Source organism: Cucumis sativus, chromosome 1 (assembly GCF_000004075.3).
Source record: "Cucumis sativus cultivar 9930 chromosome 1, Cucumber_9930_V3, whole genome shotgun sequence".
NCBI lineage: Eukaryota > Viridiplantae > Streptophyta > Magnoliopsida > Cucurbitales > Cucurbitaceae > Cucumis > Cucumis sativus.
In genome coordinates, this window is record NC_026655.2 from 10,448,956 (window position 1) to 10,463,763 (window position 14,808).

Sequence of the window (14,808 nt, forward strand, 5' to 3'; positions counted from 1 at the left end):
TGGTGGCTGCGGAACTGATTTATATATAGCCTCACGTAGCAGGTTTTCATTATAAAAACATCTTATGTACGAACAATTGATCCTCATTACCAATAGCAGCATTTTGATCTGTGTCTTGTTCTGTACCTTTGCTGTTAACCAGCCGGCTTTATACATTACTTAAAATTAGCTCAGTCTTGCTACTACCTGAACTTTCAGAGTCAACTCATTACTACTGCATTGAGATTACTATGCTTGAGATTACTATGCTTGAAGAGGTGGTTCATATGCTTGAAGATTTGAATCATTACTACTGCAGTAGCAAAAGGAGAGCAGTTATTGAGTTTATTAATTCTCCAACAACCCAAGATTTTGCTTGCCTATGGTCACGATTCAAAACGTCAAGAGAACACGAATGAACTTTGACATACTTTTTAATCTTAAATATATTTGAATCCTTCAATCTCATCGCTCGCAGTCTCCAACCACACTTGTTGTCAATGCATCTAACAAAGAGAACCTCTTTTGTAGACTTTTTTACTACAAACTGAAAATTTTTTTTCATTGCCAAGACACTTAATCTCATTGACAAATCTTTTTTGGAAAAAAATATTTGTCCTACATCAAACTCCTCACTTGTAGAGCTTTCTTCGGACCAATCATTCATGTCTGTCTTCAACTTTTGGCTAGAAGAGCTGTAACGAACTTTAGATTTTCCTTTGCAATCTTTTGTAGGACCATCTCTATGTTGTGGGATGTCAAATGATTCACTATTCATCTCTACTGGCTCCCATGTAAAAGTCTCATCTTTCGAATCATATGACTCATATGATTCCCATATAGCCGAAGTGGTCCCTATCACGTTATCACACAAGCCAACTTCAACTTCACGAACATGGACTTCATTCTCATTTAATGTATCCATTACAATTGGAGGATGAGGGTTTAAGTTATGAGCTTGGTTGCTGCCAGATACTGAATTGTAATCTTTGCTTAACACTTTTTTGCTTTGATTACTTTTAGGCTCAAATGAGACGTATAAAGGGACCTTTAATGGATTTTCACTAAGAAGATAAAACTTCAAATCACGGTCATTGCTTAACTCAAATGTAGGAGCTTCGTGTTCCACTTTTATCTCATATATGCATCTTATCATTACGTCGAACTTTGAAGGGTCAACTTCTGCAAGGTCATATAATTCTGCCTGTAAATCTTTATGTGTTATTTCTTTACTGACAACGATGCCTTTTAACATGCCTCCTTCGTATTTTCTTCGCCTCTCATCCCACATACCACCGTAACGCACTAACATGGGAATATGTGACATCCTTAAACCACCTTATACTTTTCAATTGCTGCAAAAAATGATTTGAAGTTAGCATTTGACATATCACATAAACAAAGTTTATTAAAAAACAGTAGGTAAATACTAAATAAAACGTGCATAGTCACACCCTACATGTTTACGATCTTGACAGCTACAAAATGTTTAGGATATTGCGAGATACAAAAAACAATAGCTAAAAGTCACCCTAAATCAATTCATTTCAGATTAAACATTTCAATTTAAGAACCTGCAAGATGTCTGCGAGATGTTTGCGAGATGTCTACCAGATGTTTGCGAGATAAAATAATAATAATGATAAATTGCTAACATCATTTGAAACATCTATAAAGCAACCTTAAATCAACCCTAAATCAACTTGAAACAATAAAAAATAATATTTGATTTATACATTTAAGATGCAAAAATATATATACATATAACACAACACAATTCAGATTCGGATTTAAAAATTAAAACAAACCACAATGCGTGAGATGTTCGCCGGAGTAGATGATGAACGACACCGGAGTAAAGCGGAAAGTTGACAAACTTTTGAGAGAGGAGAAGAATCGCAAATGAGTTTTTCTTTTTTCTTTTTCCTTTACATAATCTATGAGAAGGAGGAGAAATGCTTCTTTTTTCTTTACGTAATCTATGAGACTGCAAGAGAAGGATTCTTCTTTTTTTTTCCCTTTACGTAATCTATGAGGAGAGGAGAAGAAGGCTGCGTTCGCAATTCTGTTTTTTTTCTTCAGGTGAATGACATTGAAGAGAGAGAGAGAGGGGTTGGAAAAGAAGAGAAGAGCAAATGTGAATTAAAATTAAAAGAGGGTATTTTCGTCATTTCACCTCCAATTTATCCTAAATCTCAACTTTTCTACAATCAATCCTAAAACTCTATTTATACCCCATTTTTGGCCTATTTTTGTCAATTTCCCAAAAATCACTTCAATTAATGAACTGTCCGTTTTTGTGATTCTAATTTTCGTAGCCTCTGATTTGGTGAGAGGCAAGCGTCGAAAAACGAGAAACAAGGCTGGTTTAAATTTGAATTTGGAGACAAGCTTCTAAGCCAGAGGTCAAGCAGCTGAATTCGGAGCTGCAATCGCTGCCAGCAACTGATTTCTGATTTCATTGTGTTTATCATTACCGTATTTTGTTTCTAGGGAGCAGACATGGGTCAGTCTGAGCTTTGTTGGACTGCCAATGCTTTCCTTTTTCTCTTATTTCTACCTGGAATCCTCGGCTGGGGAAGGGAAGGTCACTATATGATTTGCAAGATAGCAGAGGTAACCATATTCCAGTCTTTTGAGCATTATTTCCGTTTAGTTTTATCTAGCCTTTCGGTGTAACGCTGTTAATAGGGAAGGATTGCAATTGAAGGGATTTGGGTTTCGAATTCTTGAAACTGTAATAGCGTAGACAAGGACTCAAATTAAAAGAAACATGACAAAGGGTTTTGGAGCTGATTATGACTCAAACCCTATCATTAAGATTCCAACCATTAGATCCTGTATAAAGTTTGCTGAAGCCAAAATCTGATATCACTTCCTTTGGTTTAGAAATATTTGACTGAAGATGCTCTATCAATGGTCAAAGAATTGCTTCCATCTTATGCTGAGGGCGATCTTGCAGCTGTATGCTCCTGGGCTGATGAACTTCGAGCACATCCTGATTATCACTGGAGTGGCGCCTTACACTATGTTGACACGCCAGATTTCTTTTGTAATTATAAATGCTCGAGTAAGGTTAAGCTTCATGTTATTTTCAGTTTCTCTTGCAGTCTATCATGCCGTGTTGCTCTTTGATGTAATTCTTATTATCATTGTGTTCATGAGCTTTAAATTCACATTCATTGTTGAATCACAAGAGCACTCTTGATACTCGTAAATTTTGTAGTTCATGATCACATATATGATGAATCCTCCGATGTTATACCGTTAATTTCACCATGGTCTGTCTGATTTGGATATATATAGTATCAGTGTCTTCCTAACAAACTCGTTCTGCAATTTAGTTGAGTGTGTGTGTCATTATGGCTATGTCATATATGATGGTTATTAAATTCAATTGGTTTTTTATTTTGGTCATTGAACGAGGTATCAAGATTTATCTCAAATAACTCATTTTCAATACTTGAAACTTGAAAGTATATTTGATGATGTTGGCCTATGTAACAGTATTTTGTGCTTCTTGACAGGAGACTGTCATGACAATTATAGACACAAAGGTAGATGTGTGACAGCAGCAATTTACAACTACACTATGCAACTCGAATCAGCTTACAAGGAAATAACTTCAGAAATTAAATGTAAGCATCCTAGGTGACTGACGTTGTATCTGTACACTTCTCGAACAAATGTCATTTTTATTCACATGATATTTTCAGATAACTTAACAGAGGCTCTTATGTTCTTGTCCCATTTTATCGGAGACGTTCATCAGGTTTGCACTTTCTACAAGTTTGTACTTAAAGGCAGAGATAAATGAAAATAGAAAATAGATTCATGAAATTTGTATAGGTGCAAAATTTACTGCTCTGAGTGTTGTTGAAAGTTCACTTTCACTCGATTGGCTGTTCAAGTCCCTCATCCTTTTTAAATAAGATTTCTTGGAGTTGGACTTGCAGGTTTGTACATTGATTACATAGATAAATTATAGCCTCATTAATGGAGTTTCACCTTTTTCCATTACAGCACTTAAATTCTATAATAGTACTTCTTGAAAGTCTTCAATGGTACTGGTTGCTAATAATAACAATGTCTTCTTTATTTTATTTTTCGAAAAAGAGTTGGATAATCAATGGTTTTATCTCTTGCATCTGACTTTCCCGATATTCAATGGCAGCCCCTTCATGTCGGTTTTGTCGGAGATATAGGAGGTAATTTAATAAAAGTCAGTTGGTACCGAAGAAGGACCAATCTCCATCATGTAAGTGTCATGTAGAGATTTCAAATCCCTGCTACACCACAAGTGCCCTGCCAAGTTTGGAAATCTCACAACATTCTGAAGAATGTTCTGTTTTTATTTATTTTTTATTTTCTTTATTTAATGTTGGAATAGTTCTCCCCATAAAAAGTAAATAGTTTTCCTTTAGGTCTGGGATACCATGATCATTGATTCTGCCTTGAAGAGATTCTACCATTCAAATCTTTTGCTCATGATTCAAGCCATTCAAAACAACATTTCGGTATATATGCCAACTCTTTCTACTTTTATGTCCTTATGTACCATATACGATAGAAGTAAACCTGTTTTTCTTAGGTTTTGCTCTTAGTTCTTTTTCCTTATGGCTTCATCTTTCTAAATTTCTGAAGGATGAATGGCATAATGAGGTCTCAGCTTGGAGAAATTGCACAGTGAACCAAACAACTTGTCCAAACCCGTGAGTATATTCTTCTCCCTTATCCATGTTTTGTGAGATTTTTTAGATAAAGAAGAATGAAATATGAGAAATGTATATGGTGAGATGCTAATGATCAAATCATATATACAAATGGTATTCGATGATACAAACATCTTTGATCAGTATACGAAAGTTAGATGATGCTTGTGATAGAAATGAACTTGCTCCTTTCATGTCTCCAAGAAGCAGCGAAGTATAACATGTTGCTGAGACTTGAAACTGCCATTTTCTTTAGATTAGAAGGGGAGAAAAACATTCAGAGGATGAAAAGTAACCTTCATTTGACTACCTACCATAAAGTTGTAGGCATAACAAAATTTTATCGGGGAGCCTCTTATTTTTCAGGTATGCTTCTGAAAGTGTTAGCATGGCATGTAAATATGCATACAAGAACGCCACTCCAGGAAGCGTACTAGAAGGTATGGTCGGAAACTTTGAATCACGTTATCTTACCAATGCTGTGATTATTATAAGTGGGGAAAATCTGATCTTTTTAACTGGGATTAGAGGTGGGCTTGGGAGTGATGCAGAAAGTGAAACCTCTTGATATCGTGGTGATGAGAAAGACAGAAAAGGGTGTAGTCCTATGGGAATTGATCAGATAGGTCACTTGGTTTGGTGTTGCGTTTGCAATCATTTCTTCCCATAAAAAGATACACATTTGCCTGTCATAAAAATAGGATGAGACTGATAAGTTGCTTTTGTTAAATCTTCCAGTTTCTATATTCGAAATTTTAAAACCCGTCTTTCTTTATCCTTGGGAATGTCTCTGTAAGACCTCCAATTGTGCGTACGTATCTACTGAAGGGTAAGAAAGGAAGAAAGTGTAAAAACATCAGTAAAGAAAATGTTGACAACGAAAATCAGTTGGTTGGTGGGAGAGGTTTAAGAGAGGTTTTGGCTGCAGGGGAGAGGCATTGGGTGTTTTGTGATAAAAAAATTTCCTGTTTGTTGCAGACAGTTATTTTCTTAGCCGGTTACCAGTCATAGAGAAGAGGTTAGCACAAGGTGGCATTAGATTGGCTTCTACCCTCAATCGTATCTTTGCTTCTGAAGGGAAAGTGGCTGAAATTTGAAGACAATGACTAGGAGAGATCAGATCAATTTCCATAAGATAGATGTCAAAATGGTTTCTCACATGAATTGATTTGTGCTCTTGTCTTTTGTCTTCGTATTAATATACTTGCTATTGCTCCAAAAGAACCCTAAATGTGGAAACTCATTTAGTAAAAGAACAAGATATTCATAAATAAACCAGGTCATTTGATATAAAATCCTAACATATAGTACTTATAGTATAGACTAAAGTGATTAGATCATTGAGCCATTCATTTTTACCTTGTCTTATGAAAGAAAAAAAACCTCGAATTGAGGTGGTTAATGGGGAACTTGTAGCTTATGGTGTTTCCTTCCCTGCCTACTATGTCTTCTATCATTTTATTTCCTTTTGACCTTATGTTTTCTTAAGGTAGCTAAAATCAACAAAACAGGTAAAGAATCCATGTAAAAAAACTTTCTAGTGTTTGTTAATTTCATAATAAGAAAAGAAAGCAAAAAACAAGAATGGATCTCAAAAGAACCTTTTACTATTTGTTAATTACATAACAAGAAAAGAAAGCAAAATAGAAGTGGCTAGAGCTCTATCTCAACTCCATGTCAAAGACACAAATTGGGTGGACTAGGATGATCATCAATAATGGTAATATTCCATCACCAGCGTTTTGGTAAATTTTTGGATGACTTTGTCTGTAGGAAAATTGTTAGTTTCTTGTAGTAAGAGGTTAAAATTGGGTATATGAATATTAAGTGAGGGAAAAAAAGGGTTGAAAATTACATTTTGGTTTATGCATTTTTTGAAAATAACAAGTTAGTCTCTATGTAATTTAATTTTGTAATAATTTAGCACTTAACAATAAAGATATTTAATTTAAAATTTGTAATGACTTAACCATCATATCAAAAGTTAGAGTTACAATTTAACGAGTTTACTCCCATCAGGTAAATTAGAAATTAATTAATTAAAACCAACAACCATTAAATTGAGAGCTTATATTAGTAAATAATAATATAGACATTTGTTTTCAATGAAAAATTTTAATTGTCAATTAAAAAGGAAAATTCTCACAAATGGTAGAAATACCAAACTAAAAAATCTCTCTGCCTCTTTTTGGTCTCTACTTCTTTTTATTCTTCAACAGTGACAATTTTATTAATCTTCCTTTCACCGTCTTCTTCTTGTTCTTAATTTTTTCTTCTTCATTATCAATATATTGGAATTAAATTTCAACTATACGTAATTTAACACTGGAGAATGTGATAATTAAATAGAGATAGAACTCTATCTCTCTTTTACGTACACAAAAATAATATATATGCTATTAAATGTACTTTGTTCTATATCTTTAATTAGAATGTTGTCCGAGATTACTTTTCAATTGAATATGATATAATATTAGAATAAGATTGTTTGGGTGTTTTCCAAAGAAATATCATGTACTCATGCACTGGGTCTTTGGATTTTTAAGGTGGATAGTTATTCTTAGGTAACTAAGTATTATTATTCAAGAACATTGTCATCAATATGTAAAGGTTATGTTCCACCTACTGGAGTTTATTCAAATTAGAGAGGGTTATAGATGACAACAATGAATCATTACTTTTTGTTGTTAAACGTCAAAAGACCTAGAAAATAAAGGATCCTACCTAGAGGTGAAGCTAAAAGTTCAACAAAATTTAGTCTTTGTAATCACAAAGGTCACAATGGTCCAGGTGACCGGTCGGAAGAGCTCTTTCCTATGGTCAGCTCAACCGTCCCCACGGGTAGAACGAGGGGTTGATTCCATTTATCTTATCATCTTTGTTTGGATTTCTTCTCTTGGGAGTCCAAGGCCGAGGGCCAGATCACATCTTTCAGCTTACCGAAAGGAAGCAACTTCCACAGCCCCAAGCAACCTCCTCTCTTCTTAGTCAAGCAGCATCTGGCGCGTCCAACGCCCTACCTACTCTTTCCCAACCTGAAACTGCACTCATTCGTAGAAAGGAAGTCGTCGCGCGAGTCACTATGGTTGTCCGGTTTAGAGTCCTTCAGACGTCCTCAGTCCTTTCCATTAGTAGTTAGGAGCTTTTCATATTGCGGAAAAGAATATTGAAGCAAGGCGCAAAGAATATTGCAACCTATCCCCCTTTCCACGGAGTGGGCTGACTTTGCACCTCATCCTCTCCTCCATCTCAGTCGAGCTTCTCTTTCGGGATGCGAGAGGTTAGAAGAAGGAAGGCGCTAGTATATAAGCAAGCCACCACCAACCTATTCCCCTTCGTCGCTTAGGCCTGCAGATGAAAGCTGACTTCACGCTTTCCCCCAGCCCCTCCGGGGAGGAGAGGCAATCTGGGAAATCCGGGTTAGCTGGCCCCTCTTGATCTGGGTCTTACCTTGAGTCCCTAGCTTTCGAGATAGATGGTTCGGTTACAAACTCGGACCAATCAATTTATGATGTAATCATGATAGTTGTATTTGTTTTACGTGTATTTTCAAATTATTCATATTTGAGTTTGTGAGAGTTATTTTTTGATGTATCCTAGTTTTGAGTATAAGCAAATGGAACACTATCTTCAAATCAATAAAATATTATAATATCTTTGTGTAGATTCATCTTTTAATTATACCAATGGAAGCATAACAAATAAACTATTTTTGATACACTTCTATCACATTCCATCTCTATCACTTATATATACATGTGTGTGAAAGTATATATGTATTGATGGATGCATGTATATATAAATTTTATAACAAATAGTGGAAAGTTTAGTTGGTTAATTCCTTTTATATGCATTACTAAATTGGAGTCTTGAAAGACATTGTAAAGTGACAACGAAATTAACAACACAATTCAATTATATTCATTTCTAAGAGACTGAAAGTTTTAAAATGACATCTCAAAGCACTCAATATATGCATGGAGGAAAAAGAAGAAGTTTTTTTAAATCAACTCAAAGTTCACCATAGTTTTCTTTATCCTTAACATACAAACAACAACAAGAGAGTGTATCATCAGCCATCACAGAGAGAACGAAATGTGATTCAAATGTTTCAAATTAAATTCATAATCACCAAAACAAATAGACTCAAATAAAAAGAAAGCATGCAAACCCAAACCACCCCAACTTTAGAAACATGTATTGTTCTCAGTAGACTAAAATAATTTAACCTTGTCAAATGCTAATTTTCAATTAACACATCACAATTAGAAGTCTACTAATTTAAATTTTATAACTTTATTTTCTTTTTAATTACCCTCCAAATACAAATTTTATTTTCACTTCAAATCTTTCTGGTTCTAAATGAAATAAGGTATTTGAAATCATTTCTTAAATTTCAAATGATTTACATTCATTTATTGAACTTTTTAGGGGTGACAATGTTTCTATTTGTACCATCATCAGACAAGACTTGGCTAAAAGAAGTAAGCAATTAACGAAAAAGTAACTAACACAGTACACTGTTTTATTACTGCCAAATTTGGAAGACCTACAACAAAGCCAGAAACCCGAACAAGATAAAACTGAACTTCTTCCACAACTTAAAAATCACCAATCATGTCTTCACCCGGCCCCTAGGTCTTTCGACAATCCATGTCTATCATGGAGTCAGCAGTATCTTTCCAATATGCTTGCTACTCTCCATTAACTGGTGAGCTTCTGCTGCTTGTGACAATGGAAGATACTTGAAGATCACAGGCTTCACCTTGCCTGCTGCAATGGCTGGCCAGACTATCTTCTCAACTTCACTCACAATGACTGCTTTGTTTTCAAGAGATCGGGTCCGCAAGCCAGCAGCTGCATACATGGTACATGATATTTCATCATTCAAAGATTATGTACCAAAAAAAATGGAGGATATGAGAAAAAACCAATGCTTCGAAAATGGTGAAATCATTTTCTTGTAATGACCACATGTGAACCACATTCAAAGAAGAAAAATTTATATTATGATCTCGTGTGCATTATCAAAATTGGAGATGTGGAAACTTCAAAAATTCAAGATGGGAGTTCTTTTTATTTTTTTTATTTTTGTAATGCATCAATATCATATTCATTTTAATACGATCTCAAAGGTTAAGCATTAAAAAAAAAAGAAAAAAAGATGATTTGTATGGTCAAAGAGAAGTTGATGTCTCTGTGAAGAGAAAATTGGTATGCATAGAAGATCGATGAAACTTGAAACTCAGAACCAATCTGATAGGAATGATATTAGAATAGATTTGGAGACACTACTAGGTACTAAGAGTTTGTTGGGAATTAATCAAGAAGTTTATTACCGAAGTTTTGTTGTGAATACAGCGAGTAAGAAGATAAACAATATTTTAGTGAGTGATTTAAGACTTGGGAGATATCTAAAAAATTAGAGTCTACCGAAATCTTGATTCCACACAACCATTTTGATAAGATTCTTAAACCTAAAAAGCAGAAAAGTCCCAACAAGACAAAACAGAGGCATCACTCTGCTACAATATATTGATAATAGTAATCAAAATGTATCACAGAACTCATATAAAAACCCAGAAAACAGTAGCAAGACAAGAACAATAACCAGCTCCTTAGAGAAGGCTGGAAATTTCTCCCAATGAAGGCTATGGCAGCTTTCACCCAAAAAGAAAACATAAAACCTGAAAACAGCAATCCCCAAAACAATCCTTATAAATACCAAATCCCTCAGTGGGCCCTCCGGTGTTGCTTTCTCTCTTTCTGCTCCCAGAATTACCACAAGCCATGCCAATTCCCTTTTCTGCCCCTTCTCTTGTATGTGTGTAATATTGGGGTCTAACACATTACAAAAGGGGGGTATTGAGAGGGAAATGTCTTTCTAATTCCCTAAATTGTGCTTGACTACATATGAAACAGAATTTCTAAGAATTTGAAGAAAAGAAATCTTTTAGAGAAAAGTTATCAACGTTTTTCCAATAACTAATGGAAGCATTGATCCTTCGGTCAATAGCACTTAACCCACTCTAAGTTTTTTTTACTAGCAAAGGTATACTGCATTCAAAGCTTATGATGCATGCTTGCATCATATGGAAAACACTTTTCAGCATGGATACTTATTTAAATAGGAAAATTACTTAGGTACAGAACTATCTTGTGGGCAGCTCAAGCTAGATCTCCATGAAATATTGTCACGTGGCAATATACACATTCAATTATTTTTTAAAACTTTTTTTTTTTTTTGTATGTGGTAAAGGGAAGGGAGTCTAGGTTGCACCAAATCATTACTTTAAATAATATCTTCATCACCTTACAAGCATAGATGTGGTACCACAAGGACAATGAATTAATGAATGTTATGACGTTTTCCTAGCATATATTTGACATTTGGATATTTCAACTAGTTTGAAATTTTATTTCTGATTAAGATAGAAAGAAGAAAATTTCCTTTGAATAGACTGCAATTTATAACAACAAACCTCATTTAAAATGATCTTACCCTGCACAGTGGCGCGTTTCGCAAACAAACTGCGAATATCGAGCTGTGTTACTGCTCCCCCCATGGTTCCAATAATAAAAAGCCTACCATCTAAGTTTAAACTTTCAAGGTTGCGCTGAAAGTAAGAGGCTCCAACACTATCAAGAATAACATCCACACCTGTCACAAGGTACAGAAGATCACATACATTTTCAGTGCTACAATCTTAGAAAAGACCAAGCATTTTCAGGAAATGGAACCTTGAAGCCTTGAACAATTAAAATAGGAGATGCTAAAGAAACACCTTTTCCATCAGTTTCTTCTTTAACTCGTGCAACAAAATCTTCAGTTTTATAATTGATGCACACATCTGCTCCAAGGTCTTTGCAGACAGCTAATTTCTCTTCACTACCTGACGAAGAATCAAAACATCAGAACAAACTAAGGCACGGGGCACCTATAAAAGACCAAAGTAATCACTAGACCTGCAGTAACGAATACTTTTGCTCCTTGATATTTAGCTATCTGAATAGCAAAAGTACCAATTCCACTTGAGCCTCCATGAACCTGAAATTTGAATATCTTTTCATTCATGATGGGAATACGTAAATGAATTCAATTGTGATTATAACTGACTCCATGTTTATCAACACTAAAGAAAGTAACATTTCTTCTCTCTCTTCCTTTCATTTTCCTTTTTAGTCTTTTCTAGCTCATCCAAGTTAAGTAAAACCAACACTAAGTTTTTCATAACTGTACCAACAATGTCTCTCCTCTCGATAATCGACTTGTCATAAACACAGTGGACCAAACGGTGCAAGCCACCTCCGGAAGACTAGCAGCATCCTTCAAGGAAACACCAGGCGGAATGGGAAGTAATTGCCCAGCTGGGACAGCCACTTTCTCAGCATATCCGCCTCCAGAAAGAAGAGCACATACCTGTGCTTGCAGCAATATGCTAAATAATCAGATGCTAATCATTTCAGTTCCTTAAAGCATATAGTATATGAGGAATTGTTCCCTACCCATGAAAGATCACTAAAGAACGTTAAGAATTCACAAAAAAAGAAGAGTAAAATCGCCTCTGATGATATTATCACAACATTGAGCATTTACAAAAGTAAACAGGCTTTACAAAATTACAAAAAGCTTAATCAAAAACAGTTCCCAAGCAATACCTCTCAACCCATTAAAACATAAAAGGTCTCCTTTAAACATTTTCCTTTAATAATAATTTAACAATAAATCAGAGTATTGATAAAAAAAAAATATAAAAAAAAATCCCATCGACTGCAACCCATCAGCTAAATTGAAGGGTGATTTTCATATGATAAACTATTCAACGCTAAAATTGGATCATCTCTTCCTTTCTCGATCAATACTAATAACCATTTCGATGTTTTTAAGAAAAGAAAAAAAAAACCTTCCAAAAAATCGAAAAATGACCTGATCGCCAACTTTCCAGCGGGAAACGTTTTTGCCAAGAGCTTGGATGATCCCAGAGCATTCGAGGCCGAGGTAGGGACTGGAGCCCTTGGGGGCGGGATAGAAGCCTTTCCTCTGTAAGGTGTCGGCCCGGTTCAGGGCAGTGGCTTCAACCTTGATCAGAACTTCATCCTCATTGATTATTGGGTCATCAACCTCCTGCAATTGAAGAACTTCAGCCTCGCCAGGTTCGCTAATCACAACAGCCTTCATTGTTTGTCTGCTCTGTTCATAGACTGTCCAATAGCACCTTCAAAACAACATCTTTATTACTATTAAATTACATATTTGACCCTCGGTTTTACTTGTAGTAAATTTGTTTAACCTTGTGTGTAAATTTCTAATTGGTCTTAAAATTTAGATGAGTATATGATTTTTAACTCTTAAGGGCTAAGGAGTGTTCGGGTGCAACGTGAGCCATTTAGTCAACACATATAAGTATCTTTTTATATCTATATATAATTTTTAACTCTTAACCGATAAGGATTTGCTGGCGATTGTGCCATGGCTTTGTCATGTGCATGCAACCTGACCAAAACAACCTCTAAACCCAAAATGCACGTTTATTTCATTTACACATGCAAGCTTCTCGACCACTACTTAAAACATTGTTTTAATTCCAGAATCTTGACCTAGTTTTAAAAAATCATAACTTAAAATCCATAACTCTTTTGAAAATCTTCCTTCTTTAAATTTTCTTAACTTTTTTACCTCAAATTTTCAAAGGAAAATGTCAAGTAATGAGTCTTGTAGCTCTATGGAAGTGCACCTTGCTCAAATTCTCCTAGAAAATGACCTCGCTTAATCTTGATCCAATCACAATCCTTCTTGAATTCAAATTTAACAGCAACCGTTTCTCACAAATTAGACTTAACTTCTAAACTTTTAAGACCAATTTGAATAATTTTGCACGGGTGAGTTGTGAGAAATTCATTATTGAAACTACCTATTTATAGAGGTTCTTGCATAAGATTAAGGTGACACTTAATCTTTGATTAGACTCACCTCTTAAGCTCTTACTTACACCTCATCATCTTCTCTACATCCTCTTTGGATACAAAAATGCATGTTCATAAGACTAGGACACCTAAATTAACTTTAAACCGCTTTCTTAAAACATGTCACATAATTGTGTTAATCGCATAGCTAACCTCTATGACCTTCTCGCATAGCCCTTGGCCGCCCAACTAACCTCTCAACGCTAATCCTTGGTCGCCTAGCTTCCTCGCCTAGCTCATTCAAGTGACAATCCTCCTCGCCCAACTAACCTCTCAAACTTGCCGTCAAGTCTTAACTTCAAACGCGTAGATAACCTCTTTGGAGGTTATCTCGCCTAGTTCATAGTCATGTCTTTGGAGGTTATTCAATCTTCTTTTGCCGCCCAACCTAACCTTTAAATACCCAATATTTCTTTCTTTGACACATAGCCAAAATTTTCTACTTTTCTCTTCTCTTAAACTTAAACCTTAAATTCTTAAATTTCCAAGTATTTTATCCTTTCTTTTCTTATAAATCTCATTCTCTTATCCTTTCAAAAACTCAATAAGTTTCAAAGGCTTAAGAAATTGTTCGGTTTTATATTTTAACTAACATGACAAATCTACATTGTGTAGGACATGTCTAGTACAACCAACGTTTATTAGCTCTACGAGCACTTCCATCATCTTTGTTGTAGTGGAGCCCATCTAGTACTCACGACGTCATTGTTGTTACAGAGTACACTCAACGTCAACAACAGAATCTAACTCGTGTGCACACTGTACCAGATAGCCTCGGGCTCAACATCTTAGTCATGTAGTTAACACAAATCTCAAAAAGCCATGTGAAAACATTAAAACATGTCTACTATCTTTATCTTTTGTAAAACTCAAGCTTACTCAGATTATTCGTGGAAAACTGAAAATCTAAAAACAATACTTGCTTAAAATGATAATGTTTCAACTACTTTTTAGAATGTTGATAATAACGTGCTCATATATAGATTTCATCATAAAACCTAAACTTGAATCTATGGCTTGAAATCGTTCATAGAAATCATGTATTATTCATAAAATTATATTCAAGCACAGAAACACAATCATAAATAATAGTTCAGAAATCAGTTTTGAAATTCGTTTGTCACTCACAACCTTAGGCTAGTTCTAGGCTCAA

At 35.0% G+C, this 14,808-nt stretch overlaps 3 protein-coding genes across 4 annotated transcripts; 1 reads left to right on the top strand and 2 right to left on the bottom strand.

Moving 5' to 3' along the window:
• Nucleotides 1-289: 289 nt before the first annotated feature.
• Nucleotides 290-2,105, bottom strand: LOC116402860. The gene is made up of 2 exons (XM_031883265.1): nt 1,788-2,105; nt 290-1,334 (listed from the first exon to the last, which is right to left on the bottom strand). The coding sequence occupies exon 2, from the start codon at nt 1,304-1,306 to the stop codon at nt 290-292; it is 1,017 nt and encodes a 338-aa protein (XP_031739125.1). The 5' UTR covers nt 1,307-1,334; nt 1,788-2,105.
• A 144-nt stretch (nt 2,106-2,249) lies between these two features.
• Nucleotides 2,250-6,126, top strand: LOC101205091 (endonuclease 4). 2 transcript variants are annotated; one of them, XM_004139435.3, is made up of 9 exons: nt 2,252-2,595; nt 2,869-3,049; nt 3,507-3,617; nt 3,696-3,751; nt 4,154-4,237; nt 4,404-4,496; nt 4,624-4,691; nt 5,058-5,131; nt 5,670-6,126. In XM_004139435.3, exons 1-9 carry the CDS (start codon nt 2,482-2,484, stop codon nt 5,786-5,788), a joined length of 900 nt encoding a protein of 299 aa, XP_004139483.1. In that variant the 5' UTR covers nt 2,252-2,481; the 3' UTR covers nt 5,789-6,126. The 2 variants fall into 2 exon arrangements, with proteins under 2 accessions (XP_031746034.1, XP_004139483.1); XM_031890174.1 differs by lacking the exons at nt 5,058-5,131; nt 5,670-6,126 and adding an exon at nt 4,896-5,051 and having other exon boundaries at nt 2,250-2,595.
• Nucleotides 6,127-9,066: 2,940 nt separating this feature from the next.
• On the bottom strand, nt 9,067-12,913 carry LOC101205334 (quinone oxidoreductase PIG3). Its single transcript, XM_004139436.3, has 6 exons — nt 12,619-12,913; nt 11,932-12,111; nt 11,658-11,739; nt 11,477-11,584; nt 11,194-11,352; nt 9,067-9,548 (listed from the first exon to the last, which is right to left on the bottom strand). The coding sequence occupies exons 1-6, from the start codon at nt 12,868-12,870 to the stop codon at nt 9,352-9,354; spliced, it is 978 nt and encodes a 325-aa protein (XP_004139484.1). The 5' UTR covers nt 12,871-12,913; the 3' UTR covers nt 9,067-9,351.
• Between the last annotated feature and the right edge of the window lie 1,895 nt (nt 12,914-14,808).

Coding starts and splice junctions, on each gene's coding strand:
- LOC116402860 (XM_031883265.1), bottom strand. CDS start 1,306: ATGTCACATATTCCCATGTTAGTGCGTTACGGTGGTATGTGGGATGAG.
- LOC101205091 (XM_004139435.3), top strand. CDS start 2,482: ATGGGTCAGTCTGAGCTTTGTTGGACTGCCAATGCTTTCCTTTTTCTC. Junction 2,596..2,868: donor TGATTTGCAAGATAGCAGAG/GTAACCATATTC, acceptor CCTTTGGTTTAG/AAATATTTGACTGAAGATGC. Junction 5,132..5,669: donor TCCAGGAAGCGTACTAGAAG/GTATGGTCGGAA, acceptor TGTTTGTTGCAG/ACAGTTATTTTCTTAGCCGG.
- LOC101205334 (XM_004139436.3), bottom strand. CDS start 12,870: ATGAAGGCTGTTGTGATTAGCGAACCTGGCGAGGCTGAAGTTCTTCAA. Junction 11,353..11,476: donor AGAAGAAACTGATGGAAAAG/GTGTTTCTTTAG, acceptor ACCTTGTGACAG/GTGTGGATGTTATTCTTGAT. Junction 9,549..11,193: donor GAAACGCGCCACTGTGCAGG/GTAAGATCATTT, acceptor CCATGTATGCAG/CTGCTGGCTTGCGGACCCGA.